The sequence below is a fragment of the Pseudorasbora parva genome, chromosome 11, assembly GCF_024679245.1.
Source record: "Pseudorasbora parva isolate DD20220531a chromosome 11, ASM2467924v1, whole genome shotgun sequence".
NCBI lineage: Eukaryota > Metazoa > Chordata > Actinopteri > Cypriniformes > Gobionidae > Pseudorasbora > Pseudorasbora parva.
The window spans coordinates 25,812,913-25,833,222 of NC_090182.1; the positions used below are offsets into that span (position 1 = coordinate 25,812,913).

At 42.8% G+C, this 20,310-nt stretch overlaps 1 protein-coding gene across 3 annotated transcripts in view; it reads left to right on the forward strand.

The window, feature by feature from the left end:
• The first annotated feature begins 1,175 nt into the window (after positions 1-1,175).
• Positions 1,176-20,310, forward strand: part of gdpd2 (glycerophosphodiester phosphodiesterase domain containing 2) — a 29,013-nt gene continuing 9,878 nt past the window's right edge. The window contains exons 1-6 of one of the 3 annotated variants that reach the window (XM_067457569.1): positions 1,176-1,349; positions 9,856-9,979; positions 16,279-16,491; positions 17,218-17,321; positions 17,430-17,523; positions 17,618-17,677. In XM_067457569.1, the coding sequence (XP_067313670.1) occupies positions 16,417-16,491; positions 17,218-17,321; positions 17,430-17,523; positions 17,618-17,677 (333 nt within the window). In that variant the 5' untranslated portion in view covers positions 1,176-1,349; positions 9,856-9,979; positions 16,279-16,416. The remainder of the gene's footprint in view (positions 1,350-9,855; positions 9,980-16,278; positions 16,492-17,217; positions 17,322-17,429; positions 17,524-17,617; positions 17,678-20,310) is intronic. The other 2 variants (XM_067457568.1, XM_067457570.1) reach the window with 2 other exon arrangements.

The window sequence follows — 20,310 nt, forward strand, 5'->3', positions numbered from 1 at the left end:
GGCAAGACTTTTAGACACATTTCAATAAAACAATACATTTAGACTAAATGTAGGCCTATTGTTTTATTGAAATGTCGTATAACTTTATAATGTATATATTAGTCATTCATTGGCCGTTATCCTTGGGCTAGGCATATATGATTAAACGTCTATTAGATTTTCACTGGCAGCCCAAATTTAGCCTTGTTTTAGCCTAGACCCATATTTGCTGTCTATTAGACATATGTAGTCATCCAGTAGCTGTCTAATCATGGGCTATGATTAGATGTCTATTAGATTTTCACTGACAGCCCAAGTTTAGTCTTGATTTAGCCTAGACGTCTGGGCTGTGTTTATGGCTATTAGACGTCTTTTAGACGCAAAATTTCTTGCTGGGTAAATACATATTATTTGTGAATCTACAAAATGTGAACAGCATTAAAAAAAAATAGCATTAGCCTAAACTACATTTTGTTTACATTTCACTTTAAATAGGTGGCCTATACTGAAACGTATAAGAACCCATAAATAAATAGAATATTAAACTGGAAAGTTGTCATTTCATTTCATTTATATAAATGCTCTTTTATTCTAATTATATTTATTTATAGGCTACTAGGCCTACTGATTTTATTTGCTACATATGCATACACGCTGTTACCTATAGCCTAACGTAGCCTAAATAATTGGGGGAGAATAAATATTATTAATCTGAGCATAGTTAGCCATCTGTAAAATATCTCCTAAAGATCTGTTAACCTGGAAAGCTGTGCAAAAACTAATAAACATTAAAAAAAAAACTCTTAACATAACATCTTAAAGATGTCTTCTAGATGTCAATATGACATCATAATAGGATACATCCTATAGACATATTTCAAATTACCAAACATAAATTACATCTTGCAGATGTAAATGCTGACATCAAATAGACACCTCCGATGTAGGCCAGTGACCTTTTTTGTGCTAGGCTATTTAGTCTAAGATTACAGGGACTGTTTTTTAAAAGGAGCTGGCATGGGCATTTGCAGCAGTTCGCAATATACTCACTATATTATATAGGCGAAAATTATTAATTTGTGTGTCAGAGCTTTCAACAGATTTAAATGCTTACAAACACTTTGAATGTCGCTCTTTGTGTGCCCTCTGTTGGAGACAGCGTATATAGTGCACTGCTCTCATTGCTTTAGTGGCGCTCCACACAAAAGCGACAAGAAATGTGAGCTCATTCATTGTTAGCGACTCATTAATATTCAGTCCATGGGATTTAAGCAAAGTCTCATCATGATTTCGCGTGCAGAGACTGTTGAGAAGTGCTGAAGTTTGAGAGCCTGATTTGGATGCCACTCTTTGTGTTACTTTTCAGCAAGGTAAGGTACCCTGCGTCAGTTTATTATCTCGGACTATATGTTCTGATCCAATGTTATTAAAAAACGTGTGAGCTGAATATCGTCAAGTATGCTTAAGAGTTTTATTATAGGTGCTAATAGCATCCTAATACGAACATTTTATTTGAGTTATTTAAGTGATCAATGCTGCTTTTTACAATAAACATAATACAAAATAAAAAGTTTTTTGTGCGCAAATTGCACAATTGCAAGAGGTTAGACCATTTTAAGGGGACACCTTTAATTATGTTCAATATTAATATTTTTTATTTTATTTTTTAACAATTTAGCTGTTTAAGGGAATTATTTCCCTGTGTGGCTGTTGTGTTAAACTATTTGACCCGTAACAGCATTTTAATACCCTTGGGTAAAACAAAATGACACAAAAATCTACCATGATGTCACTGAACTGCACATCAAGATCTGTGGTTGTGAATATATTTTAGAATGGGTTGAAAGCTCTCACAGCCAATACCACGATACTTTAAGAAAATGAAGTGGGGTGACAAAAACTACAGTTTGTGAATAGTTTGTTACAGCAAAAGTCAGTTAAATGAAGGAAGTGAAATTAAGACAATTATCTTTAACTGGTTATTTCACAACATAGACACTGTTCAACAACATTTGCCTTGGTCGTTTGATTTAAGTGCAGGTTTTACATTAGGCTTTGCATAGGCTGCTTTCCTTTCATTTTCTTTCTCGCAACCATATTTATTTAAAATATATTATGAATTTTCCCTCCACATATAAACATTTGCGTGCACTGAAACCTAGTACATGTGATGTTAAATATGTACAGTCTGATATTTATTCGTTTTTTCGTTTTTCTTTTCTAATGATATAAGCACATACAGTAAAAACCTGATAGAAATAGAGTGGATTTGCTGAACTGTTAGAAAGATGTAATGTTTTTCTTCTTCTGTGTTTTACTAAGATCTCAATGGCCGTGAAAATAATGTTTGTCCACACGTGGAAATGATTTCTTTTTTGACCCTGTTAAAAATGTGATATGAGCCTTTTTCGGAAGTCCTGTTATACCTGTCTGCATAGGGGTAATAATTTTAGCAACTGCAAATATTTGCGTTGTCTTCAAGCTGCTTCAAGTTGCATTTCTTTCATGTGCTCCAATTTTACGTAAAAATATTTTTTTAGAAATGTCACAATTTGTCCTTTCCAAGCAAAAAAGTCTTTCCAAGCAAACTTATCTTATGTCGTAAGTGAATCATTCATGTATCGACCTTGTTAAAGTTTAACACCACTGAATTTCGTATTGATAATAAATCACAAAAATAGCATTTCCACAAAACGAAGGATGATAATTGAGATGTGAATGACAAATCCCCATTAACACTCTTTCTTTGTTTTTTTTTAGCAGTTGTTAATGTACAGTCATCATGGCCAAAGGTTGGCAGTGACTCATTTTGTTTAGCAAAGTTTGCTGCTTCAGTTGTTGTGGGGTTGATTCACATATCCTTGATTTTACAGATAAGGTGTAATCTTATAATCCCAAAATTAATATGCATGTTTGAGCTGTTTTAACTTGAAAGCAACGTATCTTAAAATATGTCAGTGCCATTATTTTGTTTCAAGATGCACACCAGTCATGTTATAAGGCATGTGTATTAAAGCTACTTAAATGTCCTATTTAACAAAGGCTTTACTTAAAACCAGTCCATTATTTTTAGATTATTGTGCAGAGTGATCAGGTGCATTTTAAATAATTGCAAAAAGCTTCATTGGCCACAAACCCTTACCTCCCTCCACCCCCGATTTCAAAATGACCAGCTACTAAACATATCATCAGCACATGGTTCTAGTCTGGTGAAATTGGATTAGAAGACAGGCTGCTATAAAAGGAAGGAAGCCATCATCGCTTTGTATAAAAATGGCCTCACATGCAAGGAAACTGCCATTACACTTCAAAGAACAATTTACCAAATCATAAAGAAATTCAAGTAGAGAGGTTTAATTGCAATAAAAAAGGCTTTAGGATGCCAGCATACTAGATTTTATTTATAACGCACTTTTCATTCCCGAAGAATCTCAAAGTGTAACAAAGGGAAAAAATAGCAAAAAATGAATAACAAGTAAAAATATAGAATAATACAAACAATCAACCAACACAAAACAGTTAAAAGCTTTTCTGAAGAGAAAAAAGAGCTGATGGTGGAAGTCTCTGTAAGCTCCACAGTACACTGGGGTCCACTCCATGTTTTACATTTCTCCCAGCGCTAGAGACTCTATTGCCACACATTCCCAATTGCATGCCCAGCAAGCACCAGGACCAACTCTTGAGGATAAATCATGTCACCACCAGTACAACGCTGTTCAGTATTAGCAGTGACATCTGCACACATTGTGATGCCAAGACCTTTAAACAATGGTAAATGGACTGCATTTATATAGTGCTTCACATTCACCCATTCATACACTAACGGTGTATACCATGGAAAGCACCATCCAGCTCGTAGGGAGCAGCAGGTTATGTTGCTTGCTCATGGACACCTCGACACTTAGTCAGGTGGAGCTGGGGATGGAACCACCAACTTCTGGTTCATAGACAACATACATGAACCACTGAGCCACTGCTGCCCTTATGGTCTAGTGTCAAGAATCTACTTCTCTCCAAAAAAAAAAATGATGTAGGAAGTACAATGATTGGACAGCCGAAAACTGGTGCAAAGCCCCCCAACTGTTTGTGACATCTGGAAAAACGATTGTCCTCAGAGGAAAAGGTGAATACTAAAGGTGAGTCCTGTGTCACACCAATAATGAAGCATCCTGAGTCTCTCACAATTCTGGCCATAAATGAAGAATGGTGTCAAAACCTCCTTCAAGAGCAACTTTTCCCAATGACCCAGGAGCAATTTGGTGACAATTTGGTTAGTGGCTCAGAGATCATTACATTGAAATTTTGGATCTGTAGCCATGCAACCTGTGGTCAGTCCTAAAAAAGGTGAGTGGACAGGAGCAGAAGCCCATAAATTGCGATCACTTCCAAGCACTAATAAGGTAAGAATGAATCTCCATTAGTCAGGACTTGGCCTAGAACTTGATATTTAGCATGAGAGAGCGAGTTGCAGAGGTTATGAAAAAGGGTCAACACTGTGAAGTCTTTGCATTAATGTTTTTGCAAAAAACAAAACAAAAAAAAAACGTATGAAATGCTTATCATTTATACCATAGAAACATGAAAAAATAATATACAACTACTGATGCAGCAAACTGTACAAAACACAAAATTTGTCACTGCAATACATTTGGGCACTGCTGTGCATCAGTCCTTGATAAATGAATACGCACCCAAGAGGATATTAAGAAAATCACTTGGACAATTTGAATGAAAAGAATATCAACAAAATCAAACCTAAGGATGTAAAGTTCCCTTTCAAAAGGGAACTCATATTGTGTCCTAAGCCCTATTCGGACTGGATTAGTTTAACATGGGGACGTGGGGGTAAAGTAATTATTACCAGAGGTTCTCAGTGATTTTAGTCCCGTCCGAATGTGCCATCTCGGTAATCATTACGGACAATGTCAGTAAAGATTACAGAGACTTTTACCTCCTGTAAAAAAGTCTGGAAAAATGACCTCGGGTAATACTAATCCCGTTCGAATAGACCTGCTGTAAAAAATGTATGGTAAAATTCCGTCATTTCCTGTTTAAATGTTAAAAAAAAAAGCGCATTTTGCAAACTTGGAGGCGCTTGAAGCATTCGGTTGCGTTGTAGGTGGTGGGACAAATCTGTGGAAAATGTCTGGTATTTTCCGCATATCATTTAAAGCAAAAAGAAGATCAAAAGCACTTAGAGGCACAACACATTTTAGCTCTAGGAAAGTGTCTATTACCAACATAATCCAATCAGAATCGTTAGACTGGACCTAACTGTTTATTAAAACACATATATATTGGAGACGGAGTTCAGACTGGCGCTCAGCTCAGGTTGTGTGTTTGCTCACGTTATAACGGTAACGTCATACGCACATGACATCAAGGAGGTGTGTAAAGCGAGTTACTCCTCCCACTTCTGCTAGTTTTACTGAGATGTCTTATCCCGTGCGAATTGGCCATTAATATCACAGACGTCCTGAGGTAAAATGACTTTACCCCCATGTCCCCATGTTAATCTAATCCCGTCCGAATAGGGCTCTAGAATGCTTCGGGGAACGCCTTCAGTGTGACAGGTTGTCACATGCCTGTCCTGTTTTGTGTGCACATGTGGGTTTTGTCATGTCTCCGGTCTACTGTCAACCCCCGCCCTTCTTGTTATCTGATTATTGGTTAATTTGCCCCACCTGTTCCCTCTTGATTTCTTCCCCTTATAAGCTCCTTGTGTTTGTCAGTCTGTGTTGGATCCTTGTGTATGTCTCGTCTACGTCTCCCAGTTCCCCGTGATTCCTTTGGTTTGAGTCTTTGGTTTATGTTTTATGATTATGTGTTTTTCCCCCTTGTGGGTTTTGTTTTGAGTTTATGTTTATTTTGTAATAAATTATCTTTCTCTGCACCTGAGTCCTCGCACCACTTTTCCTCGTGTCCGTGACGTGACAGAAGGATCCAACCATGTTGAGGACTCAGCAGAGAGAGGACTCGATCCCGGAATCGCTCACCACCTGTCCTTACTATGAGCGGATTCTACGGTTTCGAGTCCTCCACCTACTTCACCAGGAGGGAATGGAGATTAGGAATTTTGCAAAGAAGTTCCTGGAGACAGCCAAGGGGCTGAGGCTCAGTGACTCTGCACTCAAGGACCTTTTTAATTATGCCCTAGATGAGCCCATGGAGTGGTGGCTCAGAAGGGCATATGACGGAGGCACATTTGAGGCAATGGTGGAAGCTATCGCCTGCCAGCAGGAGAGAGCTGCCAGGGAGATGGCCCCTGCCCTGGCAGTCCCAAGATCGGTAGTCCCTGCTCCAGTGGCCCCGAGGCGTAGGAGGAGAAAGGCTTCCTCTGCCCCCACTCCAGTGGTCCCAGTTCCGGTGGCCCCAGTTCTAGCGCACCCTGTTCCGGTGGTCCCGTTGCTGGTGGATCGTGTTCCGGTGGTCCCTGTGTCGGTGGATCGTGTTCCGGTGGTCCCGTTGCCGGTGGATCGTGTTCCGGTGGTCCCGTTGCCGGTGGATCGTGTTCCGGTGGTCCCGTTAACGGTGGATCGTGTTCCGCTGGTCCCGCTGCCGGTGGATCGTGTTCCGGTGGTCCCGATGCCGGTAGATCGTGTTCCAGTGGTCCTGAAACGGAGGAGGAGAAGGAAGTCTCCCTCCGTGCCTGTGCCGGTGGTCCCTGTGCCGGTGGCCCCAGTGCCAGCGGATCGTGTTCCGGTGGTCCCAATGCCGGCGGATCGTGTTCCGGTGGTCCCAATACTGGCGGATCGTATTCCGGTGGTCCCAGTGCCGGTGGATCGTGTTCCGGTGGTCCCTGTACCGGTGGATCGTGTTCCGGTGGTCCCTATGCCGGTGGACTGTGTTCCGGAGGTCCCTGTACCGGTGGATCGTGTTCCGGAGGTCCCTGTACCGGTGGATCGTGTTCCGGTGGTCCCCATGCCGGTGGACTGTGTTCCGGTGGTCCCTATTCCGGTGGATCGTGTTCCGGAGGTCCCTGTACTGGTAGATCGTGTTCCGGTGGTCTCTATTCCGGTGGATCGTGTTCCGGTGGTCCCGATGCCGGTGGTCTCTGTTCCGGTGGATAGTGTTCCGGTGGTCCCTGTGCTGGTGGATCGTATTCCGGTGGACGCCGCTGGGCCGGAGATGCCTCCCAGGCGTCCTGCTCTCACCGCGCCTCCCAGGTGTCCAGCTCTCACCGCGCCTCCCAGGCGCCCTGCTCTCACCGCACCTCCCAGGCACCTTGCTCTCACCGCGCCTCCCAGGCGCCTTGCTCTCACCGCGCCTCCCAGGCGTCCAGCTCTCACCGCGCCTCCCAGGCGTCCAGCTCTCACTGCGCCTCCCAGGCGTCCAGCTCTCACCGCGCCTCCCAGGCGTCCAGCTCTCACCGCGCCTCCTAGGCGCCCTGCCCTGCCTGCGGCATTGAGGCGTCCTGCTCGGCCCGCGCCGCTGAGAAGTCCTGCTCTCCGTGCGCCGCTGAGGCGTCCTGCTCTCCGTGCGCCGCTGAGGCGTCCTGCTCTCCGTGCGCCGCTGAGGCGTCCTGCTCTCCGTGCGCCGCTGAGGCGTCCTGCTCTCCGTGCGCCGCTGAGGCTCCCTGCTCTCCGTGCGCCGCTGAGGCTCCCTGCTCTCCGTGCGCCGCTGAGGCTCCCTGCTCTCCGTGCGCCGCTGAGGCTCCCTGCTCTCCGTGCGCCGCTGAGGCTCCCTGCTCTCCGTGTGCCGCTGAGGCTCCCTGCTCTCCGTGCGCCGCTGAGGCTCCCTGCTCTCCGTGCGCCGCTGAGGCGCCCTGCTCTGCCTGCGCCGCTGAGGCGCCCTGCTCTGCCTGCGCCACTGAGGCGCCCTGCTCTGCCTGCGCCACTGAAGCTTCCTGCTCTCACCGCGCCTCCCTGGCGCCCTGCACTAACCGCGCCACCCAGGAGTCCTGCTCTCACCGTGCCTCCCTGGCACCCTGCTCTACCCGCGCCGCCCTGGCTGCCTGAACTCTGCAGGCCGCTCCGGCCACCTGGACTCGGTGGACCTCCCGAACTCAGCGGGCCGCCCTGGCCATTTGAACTTTGTGGGCCACCATGGCCTCCTGAACTTTTTGTTTTCCTTGTCCCTCCCTTGTTTGCCCCTCCCTTGTCTGTTCCTTCTTTGTCTGTTTCCCCTGTCCCTCCCGTCCCACCCTGGTCTGTCCCTCCCGTCCCGCCCTGGTCTGTCCCTCCCGTCCCGCCCTGGTCTGTCCCTCCCGTGCCGCCCTGGTCAGTCCCTCCCGTGCCGCCCTGGTCAGTCCCTCCCGTGCCGCCCTGGTCAGTCCCTCCCGTGCCGCCCTGGTCAGTCCCTCCCGTCCCGCCCTGGTCAGTCCCTCCCGTCCCGCCCTGGTCAGCCCCTCCCGTCCCGCCCTGGTCTGTTTCTCCCATCCCTGTCCCTAGTGGAGCGTCTGGTAGCCGCTCCTTAAGGAGGGGGTAATGTCACATGCCTGTCCTGTTTTGTGTGCACATGTGGGTTTTGTCATGTCTCCGGTCTACTGTCAACCCCCGCCCTTCTTGTTATCTGATTATTGGTTAATTTGCCCCACCTGTTCCCTCTTGATTTCTTCCCCTTATAAGCTCCTTGTGTTTGTCAGTCTGTGTTGGATCCTTGTGTATGTCTCGTCTACGTCTCCCAGTTCCCCGTGATTCCTTTGGTTTGAGTCTTTGGTTTATGTTTTATGATTATGTGTTTTTCCCCCTTGTGGGTTTTGTTTTGAGTTTATGTTTATTTTGTAATAAATTATCTTTCTCTGCACCTGAGTCCTCGCACCACTTTTCCTCGTGTCCGTGACGTGACACAGGTGTCTGAAGCTACTATCGAATCACGTCAATCCTATTGATCGGCGACAGCCCATGACATCATCAATGTGCGAACAGGAAGTATAAGGGCGCCTTGCAAACATGACACCATCTTTTTCGTCTTCAGGGACTTTTCTGTCTAAATTGCTTAAACGAATTAAGGTAATACAAATTCATTATTTACTGCCTGGGATAAAGAGAATGCACAGTCAGTTTGTGTTTTACACATTTACACTGCTGTTTGTGTAAATTGTGAGCGGTTTTCTAAGGATCGCTCTGTTTTCGTCTGGCTCTCCTCTTGAGGGAGGGGGGTTCGGCATCTGGGACTGGTGATGTGGTCTCGCTCATGCCAAGGCTGGGCACTGGCACACATCATGGGTTTCCCAGATGGAGCTCGGCAGTCGTCTTGAGAGGGTTGTATTCCTCTCATATGATCTGGCGGCTGACGAGACTTATCAAAGCAAGTGCTCTTAGGGATGGCTGGTGAGATTGTTACTCTCAGCCACCCTGACCGTGTATGCTGAGCTGATGGATGTTATGGAACGCGCTGCAGGCAGTCTTCAGCTGCCATGTTGGCGCATTAGAGGAGAGATCGCTAGATTGGACAATTGATTTCTCCCCAGCCATAAACCATCGGCTCAGTTGAGCCTTCCGTTCCTTCCTAATCTTCATACAGAGATCGAGAGGGCACGACAGAACCCATATTTGGCCCGATGTTTATCATCATCAGCGATTTATTTTCACTGATTTCGAGGGAATATGGGTGTGTGTTGATGCTGCCGATTGACGGGACGTTTGCGAACTATCTTGCATATGAGTAGGCATCAACACAGAGCTCTAACTCTGCCATCTCCTCTCTTTCGATGTTGTACATTAATGGCAGGGCATATACGCCAGCGGGGCAGGCTGTTACAGATTTGCACACCATGGTGGTGTTTCTGGCGTACCATGCTGGATCCGCACCCAGGCAGGCGGGAGTATCGACTCTCATGCGCCCCCTCTGAGGAGGAGTAGGTTGCATGGGAGGCGAGACTCTTGTAAGAAGAAGAAATCTGACATTCCTCTTTCTTCTTCATTGTTTCCCCAGGTGCTTCTTACATCAGGCCTGGGAGTGGATGGAAAGATATCAACCCGCCTTGGCTTGATCAGTGAGAGCACCTCTTTCAGGCATGCAAGGGTTGTAGACACCATGTTCATATGAGAACTGTGCGGTGAGTCTTTGCTCTACATGCCGCAGGTGAGATGGTCTGTCATTTTTTGTGTGGATAACACTAAAATGTATTTCTCTACAGACCTTCGTTCCCTGTATAGAGTTTAGGGGTATGTGTTTTAAGTAGACTCCTGACAGGTAGTAGGCCTTAGCAAGCCTCCCTGGGATAGGCTTCTCTAAGCCTCCAGAAAGGCGAGTCTGGATACTCTGGCACTCAGCATGAATTACTATCAAGTGGTAGGCCCCTTTTAGGCCTCCTTGAAAACTTGCTATCAGGGAGTAGGCCTCTCTGGGCCTCATTGAAGGTGAAGTTCCCAAGATTAGGCACTTCTATTACCAGTTCTTTATGGAATTAGAACCTTTGGTAGCTTATCCTACAGCTGGGGGTCACCCACCAGGCAGGTTCAGGTGCTCTCCTCACCGAGGGTCATTTTATGAACACATAGCCACCTGAGTCTGATCAGACGGTCGCAGGCCTCTCGTGAGGCCTCCCTGTTAGATCAATCCGGACAGGCCTTAGTGCTTTGAAACATAAGTGCTTTGGAGATCCTTGGATTGAGCAGTTAGACTCCCCTCGCTAGCAATGGTTGTAAAGCACTACGCTGAGTATTGCTCTCTGGGATACCCGTCTCTGAGATTCGGTCTGAGAAGGACTGCCAGGTTTCAGTCCCTCAGTCTGGATGCCTCACCGAGGCAGTGTCCGGAGACTCTGTTTTCCTGAACAGACAGGGTTGGCCAAACCGAGCTGTCCAAAGATAAAGGGCACCAGGGCAGGCCTCTCTCTGGAAGCAGGTTATCAGGTGGTAGGCCACATCAGGCCTCCCGGAAGGTAAACTTGGCTGCTTGGGAAGTTAGCATGCATTGCTGGCAGGTAGTAGGCCTCACCAGGCCTCCCTGAGGGCTGGCTTTTAGGTGGTAGGCCTCACTAGGCCTCCATAAAGGCCGATTCTGAATGTTCTGGCAGTCAGCAAGAATTGCTATCGAGAGGTAGGCCTCCCTTACGCCTCCTTGAAACTTGCTATCAAGTAGTAGGCCTCTCTAGGCCTCTTTGAAGGCGAAGTTCCCAAGATTAGGTCTTCTATTACCAGTTCTTTGTAGAATAGAACCTTTGGTAGTTTGGCCTACAGCTGGGGGTTACTCACCAGGCAGGCTCAGGTTGCTCCCCTCTCTGAGGGTCGTCTATGAGCACACAGCTGCCTGAGTTTGATCAGGCGGTCGTAGGCCCCTCGCGTGGCCTCCCTGTTAGATCAGTACGTAGGCCTGTCTGGCCTCCTGAGCACTCCCGCAGAAGCGACACCAGGTCAGGCCTCCCTGGTGGTATGCGGAAAAGGTTTTTCCGAATAGTGACTGGCTGAGGTGCCCTCGGGCCCCCTGGCCACATTCCTTTAAAGGGATCCCTTCTGTTGAAGAAGTTGGTCCCAGGCCTTTGAGCAGTCTGGGTAGGACCTCATGCGTGTGCATTAAGGTTTCTTTTGAGGCTTATAGCTTGGGCTATGACCGTAGCGAATGCTGTCACTGACAGCCCAATGTGACCAGAGGGGGAGTGGTTCAGGCTTTTCAGTTTAATTTGCTTGTCCTGACAGTTGTCACTGCCAGTGGGCATGCACTCCCCTCAGCATCGGGGCGTGGGTATATCTTTCCCCGAAGCGTTCTAGGATGCAGTGCGAGTTCCCTTTCGAAAGGGAATGTCTCAGGTTACGTATGTAACATCTGTTCCCTGAGAACAGGGAACGAGACACTGCGTCTCGTTGCCATGCCTCGGGGCCTGCCTGCCAAACAGTCCCTTCAGACTTAAAGATGGTGTTTGCCATCATGTTTGCAAGGCGCCCTTATATACTTCCTGGTCGTATATTGATGATGTCATTAGCTGTCGCCGGTCAATAGGATTGATGTGATTCGATAGTAGCTTCAGACACCTGTCACGCTGGAGGCGTTCCCCGAAGCGTTCTAGGACACAGTGCGAGTTCCCTGTTCTCAGGGAACAGAGGTTACATACCTGAGACGTTATATAGACATTGTTCCACTGGAACATGGTTTCATGGTTTTAGACCTTTTAGGAAGCAAGAAATATTTTTGCAAGGCCCCTTTGAATAATAATTCCTAAAGATCAGTTCATATCGGACCAAAAGGATCATTTGAAACAAATCCAAAATTAATCATAAACTGCTGCAGTTGACAAAGTACTTGGTGTCTAATCTTAAATGAGGTTAAGTGACTTATTAAAAGTGCTGCCATACCTGTTTTCAGAGCCAGGACATCAACTATAGACAAGCTTCCTTTCTTTCTTTGTCAAGCCAGAAGAACACTTATTGCCAAACACTTATTTTTTAAGTTTTTATGAAGTTAGTCACTGTTAGCAAAACGGCTGCTTATACTTGGTAAGAAACTTTTCTACACGACAGTGGTTACAGTGTGTGATGAACTTTCAAATTTGGCACTGCCTATTGTAATACATTTACTAGGGTAGGGTTAGAATAAATTTACTAGTGAAGGGTGAAATGTTGTTTCATGCATACTGAGGTTTTTACACCATTAAAGGGTTAGTTCACCCAAAAATGAAGTTGATGTCATTAATGACTCATCCTAATGGCGTTCCATACTCATAAGACCTCTGTTCATCTTCGGAACACAGTTTAAGATATTTTATATTTAGTCAGAGAGCGTATCTAAGTGTATGCACACTATACTGTCCATGTCCAGAAAGGGAATAAAAACATCATCAAAGTAGTCCATATGTGACATCAGTTGGTTAATTAGAATATCTTGAAGCGTTGAAAAAACATTTTGGTCCAAAAATCACTTTATTCAGCATTGTCTAGCTCTTCCTGGTTTGTTTTCAATCCTCAAATAAAGATTCAAATGGTTAATGAATTAGCGGATTGATTCATGATTCATGGTGAGTGTGTGTGTGTGTGTGTGTGTGTGTGTGTGTGTGTGTGTGTGTGTGTGTGTGTGTGTGTGTGTGTGTTTGTGCGCACGTGTGTTTAAATAAATTTGTTTAGCTGGCCATCGCCGATGCTCTCAACGTAATTAGCTGTGCGCTTGCCATTCTTGAGCTCTGCCTACACGACGCGCCTCCAGCCAAACGTTTTTTTTTTCTGGAAAGACTATATAGTACAAAAAAACTTTAAAAACTTTAGTTTCTAAAAAAACTAAAACTTCTTTAGTTATATAGTAAAAACTTTAGTTTCATTATATGAAGAGATTTGAAGGATGCAATACTACTCTGCAATACTACCCCCCCCCCCCCCCCCATTAATTCTGGAATACATGGTTTATTCTCTAATGTAGGGCTAGCAGGAATTGCACTGACTCTGATACACAGGAATTGCGCTGACCCTGATACACTGAAACACTTTCATATCAGTGAGTCATATCTGACAGTTGCATTGGGAATGTTTAGTCATGGTTTTTGGACCACATCACATCACCCGCCACCACTATGCTTTTTGATTCTGTAACTTTAATGCATTTGTGGAGTTTACCTGGCTGGTAGACAGTATTCCTGATGGAAGAGTAAATTGAGATGCATGATTATTGCACTAAGTTTGCTGTGAAGACAAATCTGTCTTATGTGTGTTATTTTCAGTGTTATTGCATGTTATTGTCAGCGTATCTTTTTCTTTATTTTTTTTAAATAAACCCGAGAAATAATTTGTACAAATCTTGCTATTATTTACACATTTGAGAAGCAATAATGGACATTATTAGGCCCTATATTTTAACGATCAGACCGCATGGTCTGAAGCGCATGGCACAGGTCTAGGGTATGTCTGAATCCACTTTTGCTAGTTAAGCATCAGAAAAAACGGTCGGCATGCGCCTGAACACACCTAATTTTTAGACCATGGGTGAACAGATGGGCAAATTTCACAGATGTTTTTTAAGGTCTGAGCCAGGTGTGTCCAAAGTTTTGACCGTCATTGTACATTAAAAGTGTAAAATACTTGTACACAAGCACATATAAGTATTTTATTTATATTTTTGTTCCAGTTTTCCCTTTCCTGTTGTGCTAACCCTCTTCTCACAGTTGCCTTTGGTACTTAAGGCACTTGTTGTTTAGACATGTTTATCTGATCATGGGTTTCATATCCACTGAACCTAAAACCAAATAAAAAAATATATAATAAACCCAATAAATTATTTGTTCAAATCTTGCTATCATTGGAGATTTTTTAGACATTTGAGAAGCAATAATGGACATTATTGGGCCCTATTTTAACAATCAGAGTGCATGGTCTGAAGCATGGCACAGGTCCAGGGTGTATCTGAATCCACTTTTGCTAGTTAAGCATCAGAAAAAAAAGTTGGCATGCCAGGCGCATGGTCCAAAAGGGGTTTGTTTTGGGCATAACATGCTATAAACCATTCAGAGTCTCATCTCACATTCCCTTAAAAGCAAGTTGTGTTTGCACCATGGTGAATTCAAAATGTACATGTTGGAATTTGCAAAGGGAAAGAATAAATGCTTTTTCAGAAAGGAATCCTTTTATTTTAATATTTGGCATGTTTATTTGACTTTAGACCCGGTTTTTGTTGGTCATTGGCGCAGTTTTTTTAGCTGCCTTAAAATAGCAATGTGCCAACAATGCGCCTGAACACATCAAATTTTTAGACCATGGGCAAACAGATGGGCAAATATCACAGATGTTTTTTAAGGTCTAAGCCCAAAGTTTTAAATGTCATTATACCTTACAAGTGTAAAATACTTGTACACAAGCATATTTTATTCATATTTTTGTTCCAGTTTGATTTTCCCCTTCCTGTTGTGCTAACCCTCTTCTCACAGTTGACTTTATCACTTAAGGCACTTGTTGTTTAGACATGTTTATCTGATCATGGGTTTCATAACCATTGAACCTAAAACCAAAAATTCTTCATAACATTGCTGGTTATATTTCACTTTATACACACGCCCTGTCAAAATAGGAGCACGGTCCTTTTAATCTTTAATGTTCATTTAATTTGCAGTAGCATACTGAAATGCACTCAAAAAATGATTCTAGCTGTTTGCTGAGTTTATTTAAATAAAATAAGCTGAAACAACACAAATCTTTAGTTTTTTACTTAAGTGTTATTTTACTTGATTTTATTAGGTTAAATGAAATGTTTTAAATGTTTAGTTAAGCTAAACCATTTGTGTTGAGACTACATGAATCATTTATGTTGCGCTGACTGAACTGGGCAGTGTATTTCTATTTCCCAGCATGCTTTGCATAGGGATGTCTCAGGAGAGTTTAATGTGTTTTTAGTGAAGGGAAAGATCTGTTAATGTTTTATGTTATATTTGACAGTTATATTTGACATTTAAAAGTTGTTATGTTGTGTTGATTTTTTTGAGGCCATTATCGTGAAGTGTAGATCTTGTGGTTAAGTTATGCTGTTCTCAATGAGCTGAAACTGTGCTAATGCCATTGACAAGAAATGCTTTACTTGATCATATACTTGCATGTTACAATTAGCAATTGATCAAGTTTTGTTGACTAATAGTTTTTATAGAAATAAAGAAAACTAATTCATGTGACACAGCTCCCATAGAATGAATATCAGTTCTATCCCTCTCTATCCTACTTTATCTAGTTGGATTGACATAAAACAATTTAGTCAAAACTACTAAAAAAAATAGTTAAAAAATGAATACAACAAGATTACAACAAATTTGTGTAGTTGAGCTGACACTATTAAATTAAGCTGTGCCCAACCATAGTAAATAAGTTGAATCAACCTTAATAAATTAAGTTGACCCAACGTAAGTACATTAAATTGGAATAACAGAATTGCATAAAGCTGAAATAAAGCAAGTTAATCATGTGGAAATACTTTCCATGATTTTTTTATGTTCATTCAAAGAGTAATTTTTTTTTGAGTGTGGCATTATTTAAGTGTTAGGAAACATTTAAATATACGATATAGTTAAAATATGTTATATTTAATAAATAGCATTTATCATATGACAAACTGCAGCAGTAAATTAAGTTGGGAACATTCCAACATTTATTGGAAATGAGTGATTGATATTAGCTTTTTTCACAGGCTGCCTTGTAGTTTTCTGCTTCAGGGCTTTTCAAAGCATGCCACTCCTTTATAATTACATTTGAACCTTTCCATACCTGCTCTGTCATGTGTGACTGGAGTCACATAGCCTATACATTCACTCTCTTCTAAAAAATTTCGTAATTAGGGGATGGATTTGACTTATTTTCTGCCTAAGTCAGGCATTGTGAGCTTATTTCTGTTTCGAGCTAAAGAACAGTTTCCCTTGCATAACAACCATCTTGCATTCTCTTCTCTCTTACTCAGGTTCAAGTGTGACGCATTGAGTCATTCATATAAAACACCTGCGGCAGTATACATGAGGGTTAACCTCGCCTATACCTGTCAAGAAACCCATCCATCTGTGTACTTTCAACTGGAATCATTTGATGTGTGACAAACAAAATGATCTCGATCGCCAAAACCTGCCTCAGAGGGATCTACGGCTGTCATTGGAACAGTGATAAAACAAAACAAAACGTGAGATTTTATTCACATAAACGGACATTTTCCTTAACACACTGCATTTTCCAATCACATTTTCCCCATGGTGAAAAGAAGTTGCACCTCAAGAACGCACCCAATCTCTATTACTATGATTTGCAGACATCTTTGCAATTGGTTTTCTTTTTTTTTTTTTACTCTGTTCACACAATCAGTTGAGAGAGGCGGAATAGTTTACCATAATAAATGTAGAACCGAATCAAAGAAAATTGTTGTCATTGAATGCCTCTTTAATGAACAATTATCATGTAAATGCTCTTCCCTTTTAAGTGAGTACAAAGCAGTGGAGATGATGATCATGGCAGGCAGAAAAGTATGTTAATTAGAAGCCTAAATACAGAAGCAAGGCTCTCAATTCTTTTAATTTGTGTCAGAAACAATTACCGCTGCATTCAGAGATTTCTAAAATCCTGTGCGAGATTGACTAGTAATAATCAGCTACGAAAATAACCACTCGGTTTAGAGGTTGGCCCCACTTTGAATATTTGAACCAGTAAGTGAAACTCTGCGTGAGAAGACAATGCCCCCAGGCTCTCATTTGTTGCAAAATTATCACTTTGAACCTTCACACGCAAACAGGTGGAGTGATCAGGGAAAACTATTAGTTCACTTTTTTTTTAAACAGGACAAAGAGAAGAGCTAGTAACTTACAGAAAGAGACATGTCTTTAAATTTACGGTCTTGTTTTGTCTTTGTTTGTAGAGGCCGAGCTGCTGGTTCTCTTTTCTGTCTTTTGTGTCCATACTTGCCCTGAGTTGGATGTATGTTTGCTTTATTGCCTTCAACGACCACACTGATGTAAACGAGTGAGCACAAACATAATTCCACAATATGATTATAATTGTAAATCCATTGGAATGTTGCTTCGCAGTTTAAATAACTGATTGTCATGTTGCTTCATTTTCCTCCTGCAGCCTTTTCTTCAAAAATTTGAAAAGATGGGTGAACTGGTACATGATAGTGACGATCATTTCTGCTGTGCTAGCCATTTACTGTCTCCTTCTACTGGTAAGAAGAAGGGAATAATATGAACTGAATTGCTCAGTGAGTAGAAATTGTAAATAATGTTTTTTCTAATGAAATCATTCTTCATTCATTTTAGGTATTTGGATTGCTACATTTAGCAATTAGAGAGCCCTTGAATTTACACTGGCTGCATAAGGTATTCATACTTTTTGCATTTGTTGTATGATGGTCAAATTAACCGTTAAGTGCAAGAATGTTTCGGAAATTATTATTACATATTCAAGTCTTTTAGTGACCCTGATCTATATCTAACACGGATGGAATTCTACCTGTCACAATAATATGAATCTCTCCTGATATTAGAATAACAATTACAGAAGAATAAACTAAAGTAGAGTTTAGCTCCTAACCTAATGAAAGACAGCTGAAGCTAATCAAGCTCTTCAGGATCACTTGATGAAAATACACAGGCAGGTGTGCTGAAGCAGGTTGGAAATACATTTCGCAGGACAGTGGATCCCCATGAGCAGGGTTGAAGACCTCTGAACTAAATATTTTGTTATCTTTTAAAGCTTGGCAGTTTGAGCAGATGTTCATTGTCCTCATCTGAGCTAATTTCCTTGTGCATTCAACATCTGGCTCATATTTACAATCTCAAATATATGCTCAAAACTATCAAAGACTGTCACATGTTCAGGCCACGTCCTCAGACGAAGTTAGAGGTCCTTTATTCCCAAAGGCCTTATCTCCAGCTTCAACCCCTAGACGCCCTACTTACATAATATGAGAGAGTTAAAGGGTTAGTTCACCCAAAAATGAAAATCCTGTCATTAATTACTCCCCCTCATGCGGTTCCAGACCCGCAAGACCTCCGTTCGTCTTTTGAACACAAATGAAGATTTTTTTGTTGAAATCTGATGGCTCAGAAAGGCCTTCATTGACACCAATGTCATTTCCTCTCTCAAGACCCATAAAAGGCACTAAAGACGTCGTTACAAAGCCCATCTCACTACAGTGGCTCTACAATCATCTTATGAAGCGACGAGAATAGTTTTTGTGTGCAAAAAACAAAACAAATGTGATGGGCGATTTCAAAACACCGCTTCGTAAAGCTTTGAACCGTTAAGAACCAGTGTATCAATTCATGATTCGGATTGCCAAAGCCATGGGATTTCAGCAGTTTTGTGGTTTGACACGCGATCCGAATCATGAATCGATACAATGATTCTTAACGGTTCGAAGCTTTACAAAGCGTTGTTTTAAAAATCGCCCATCACTATATGAGTCGTTATTTAGGTTTTTTTGCTCACAAAAACTATTTTTGTCGCGTCATAAAATGATTGTAGAGTCACTGTAGTGAGATGGGCTTTGTAACGACGTCTTTAGTGCCTTTATGGGTCTTGAGAGAGGAAATGACATTGGTGTCAATGAAGGCCTTTCTGAGCCATCAGATTTCAACAAAAATATTTTCATTTGTGTTCCGAAGATGAACAGAGGTCTTACAGGTCTAGAACGGCATGAGGGTGAGTAATTATTGACAGCATTTTCATTTTTGGGTGAACTAACCTTTTAATTATTTAACACGAAAATTAATCCCATTTCCCGCCAGATCCACCATCAAGTGTTTGTGATTGTGTTCAGTACTTGATCTGCAGTAAATTACTAAGCCATTTTAAGCTTTGCTGATGATACTTTCTATTCTTTTGTTTTCTGCCTGCGGTAACTATGAGTGAAACATCACTTCATCATTGTGTATAAGACACCTTGTGAAAGGTGAATTATTGTTGTGCGGAAAAAAATATACAACTGTTACACACCTCGGGTCATTTGAGACCCTATAACATTTTTACAAAGAAATGTATGGGAAAACAGGCACTTTTATAATTTTATAATTTTTTTTCTTGTTATATTGTTTTATAAAGAATTGAAGTCTTACTTTTTTTAAAAAGTGAGGAGGAGGAGGAAGGTATTGAATGACGTCCTGGGCATAGACCGTAAAAAAATATGGACGACTCGACATCATCCGTTTCCGCTTGCCATATTTGAAGCTTTCAGGCGGGGGTGCACGCATAGACAGTAAAAGAAATGGACGGAGGGATCCCATTGCCTTCTACGGCGTTAAGTGATGTCAGTATAGGAGCACTCACTTCCTGATGGCTGAGCTAACTGCGCTGGCTCAGACTGAGCTTGACGACGTAGATGTGACGTGAGCCTCCGTCGGACAGCTGTATGTCTTCTAGTAGTTGTGGAAAGTGAAATCTGAATCCCGTTGTTTAAATATTTTCTCCCGTTGCTTTTGGCTCACTATGGGCTTCTCCCCATTCTTCTCCCTTGACTTTATCAGACTTTATGTCTCCACGTCCCCCCGACTGTCTCATAGACAGTAAAAGATTGCCTGCGAGCGTCTCCTCAGGTCTATACGGTAATTTCTCAACTGTGCGACAGAGTCGCATTGGTTATGACGCAATAGTTAGCCTATTTTTACAAAAAACAGCTTCTGCGGGGCGATAGTGTAAGATAAAAGGTAATGGAGCCTTTTATGCATTGTCGTGTTTCTTTAGAAATAAACAGTAGATAAATGGAGTCTTTAAACGCCTCAGATGTAAAGTTATTCACTGTCAAAGTGACTCAAAAATGAATGGGAGTCAATGGGATGCTAACAGCAGGGGATGGCTTGGTTAGCAATGGCAGCCCCTAGGGGTGGAACGTTTTCCGAGTGCTACCCCCTTGGGTGCACGGCGCTGACATCCGAGTCTGCGCAGTAGCGATTTCGTGACCGGAGTTGCGCAGTAGAGCGCAGGAAGTAGAGCAGGAAGGACAGCTGCCATA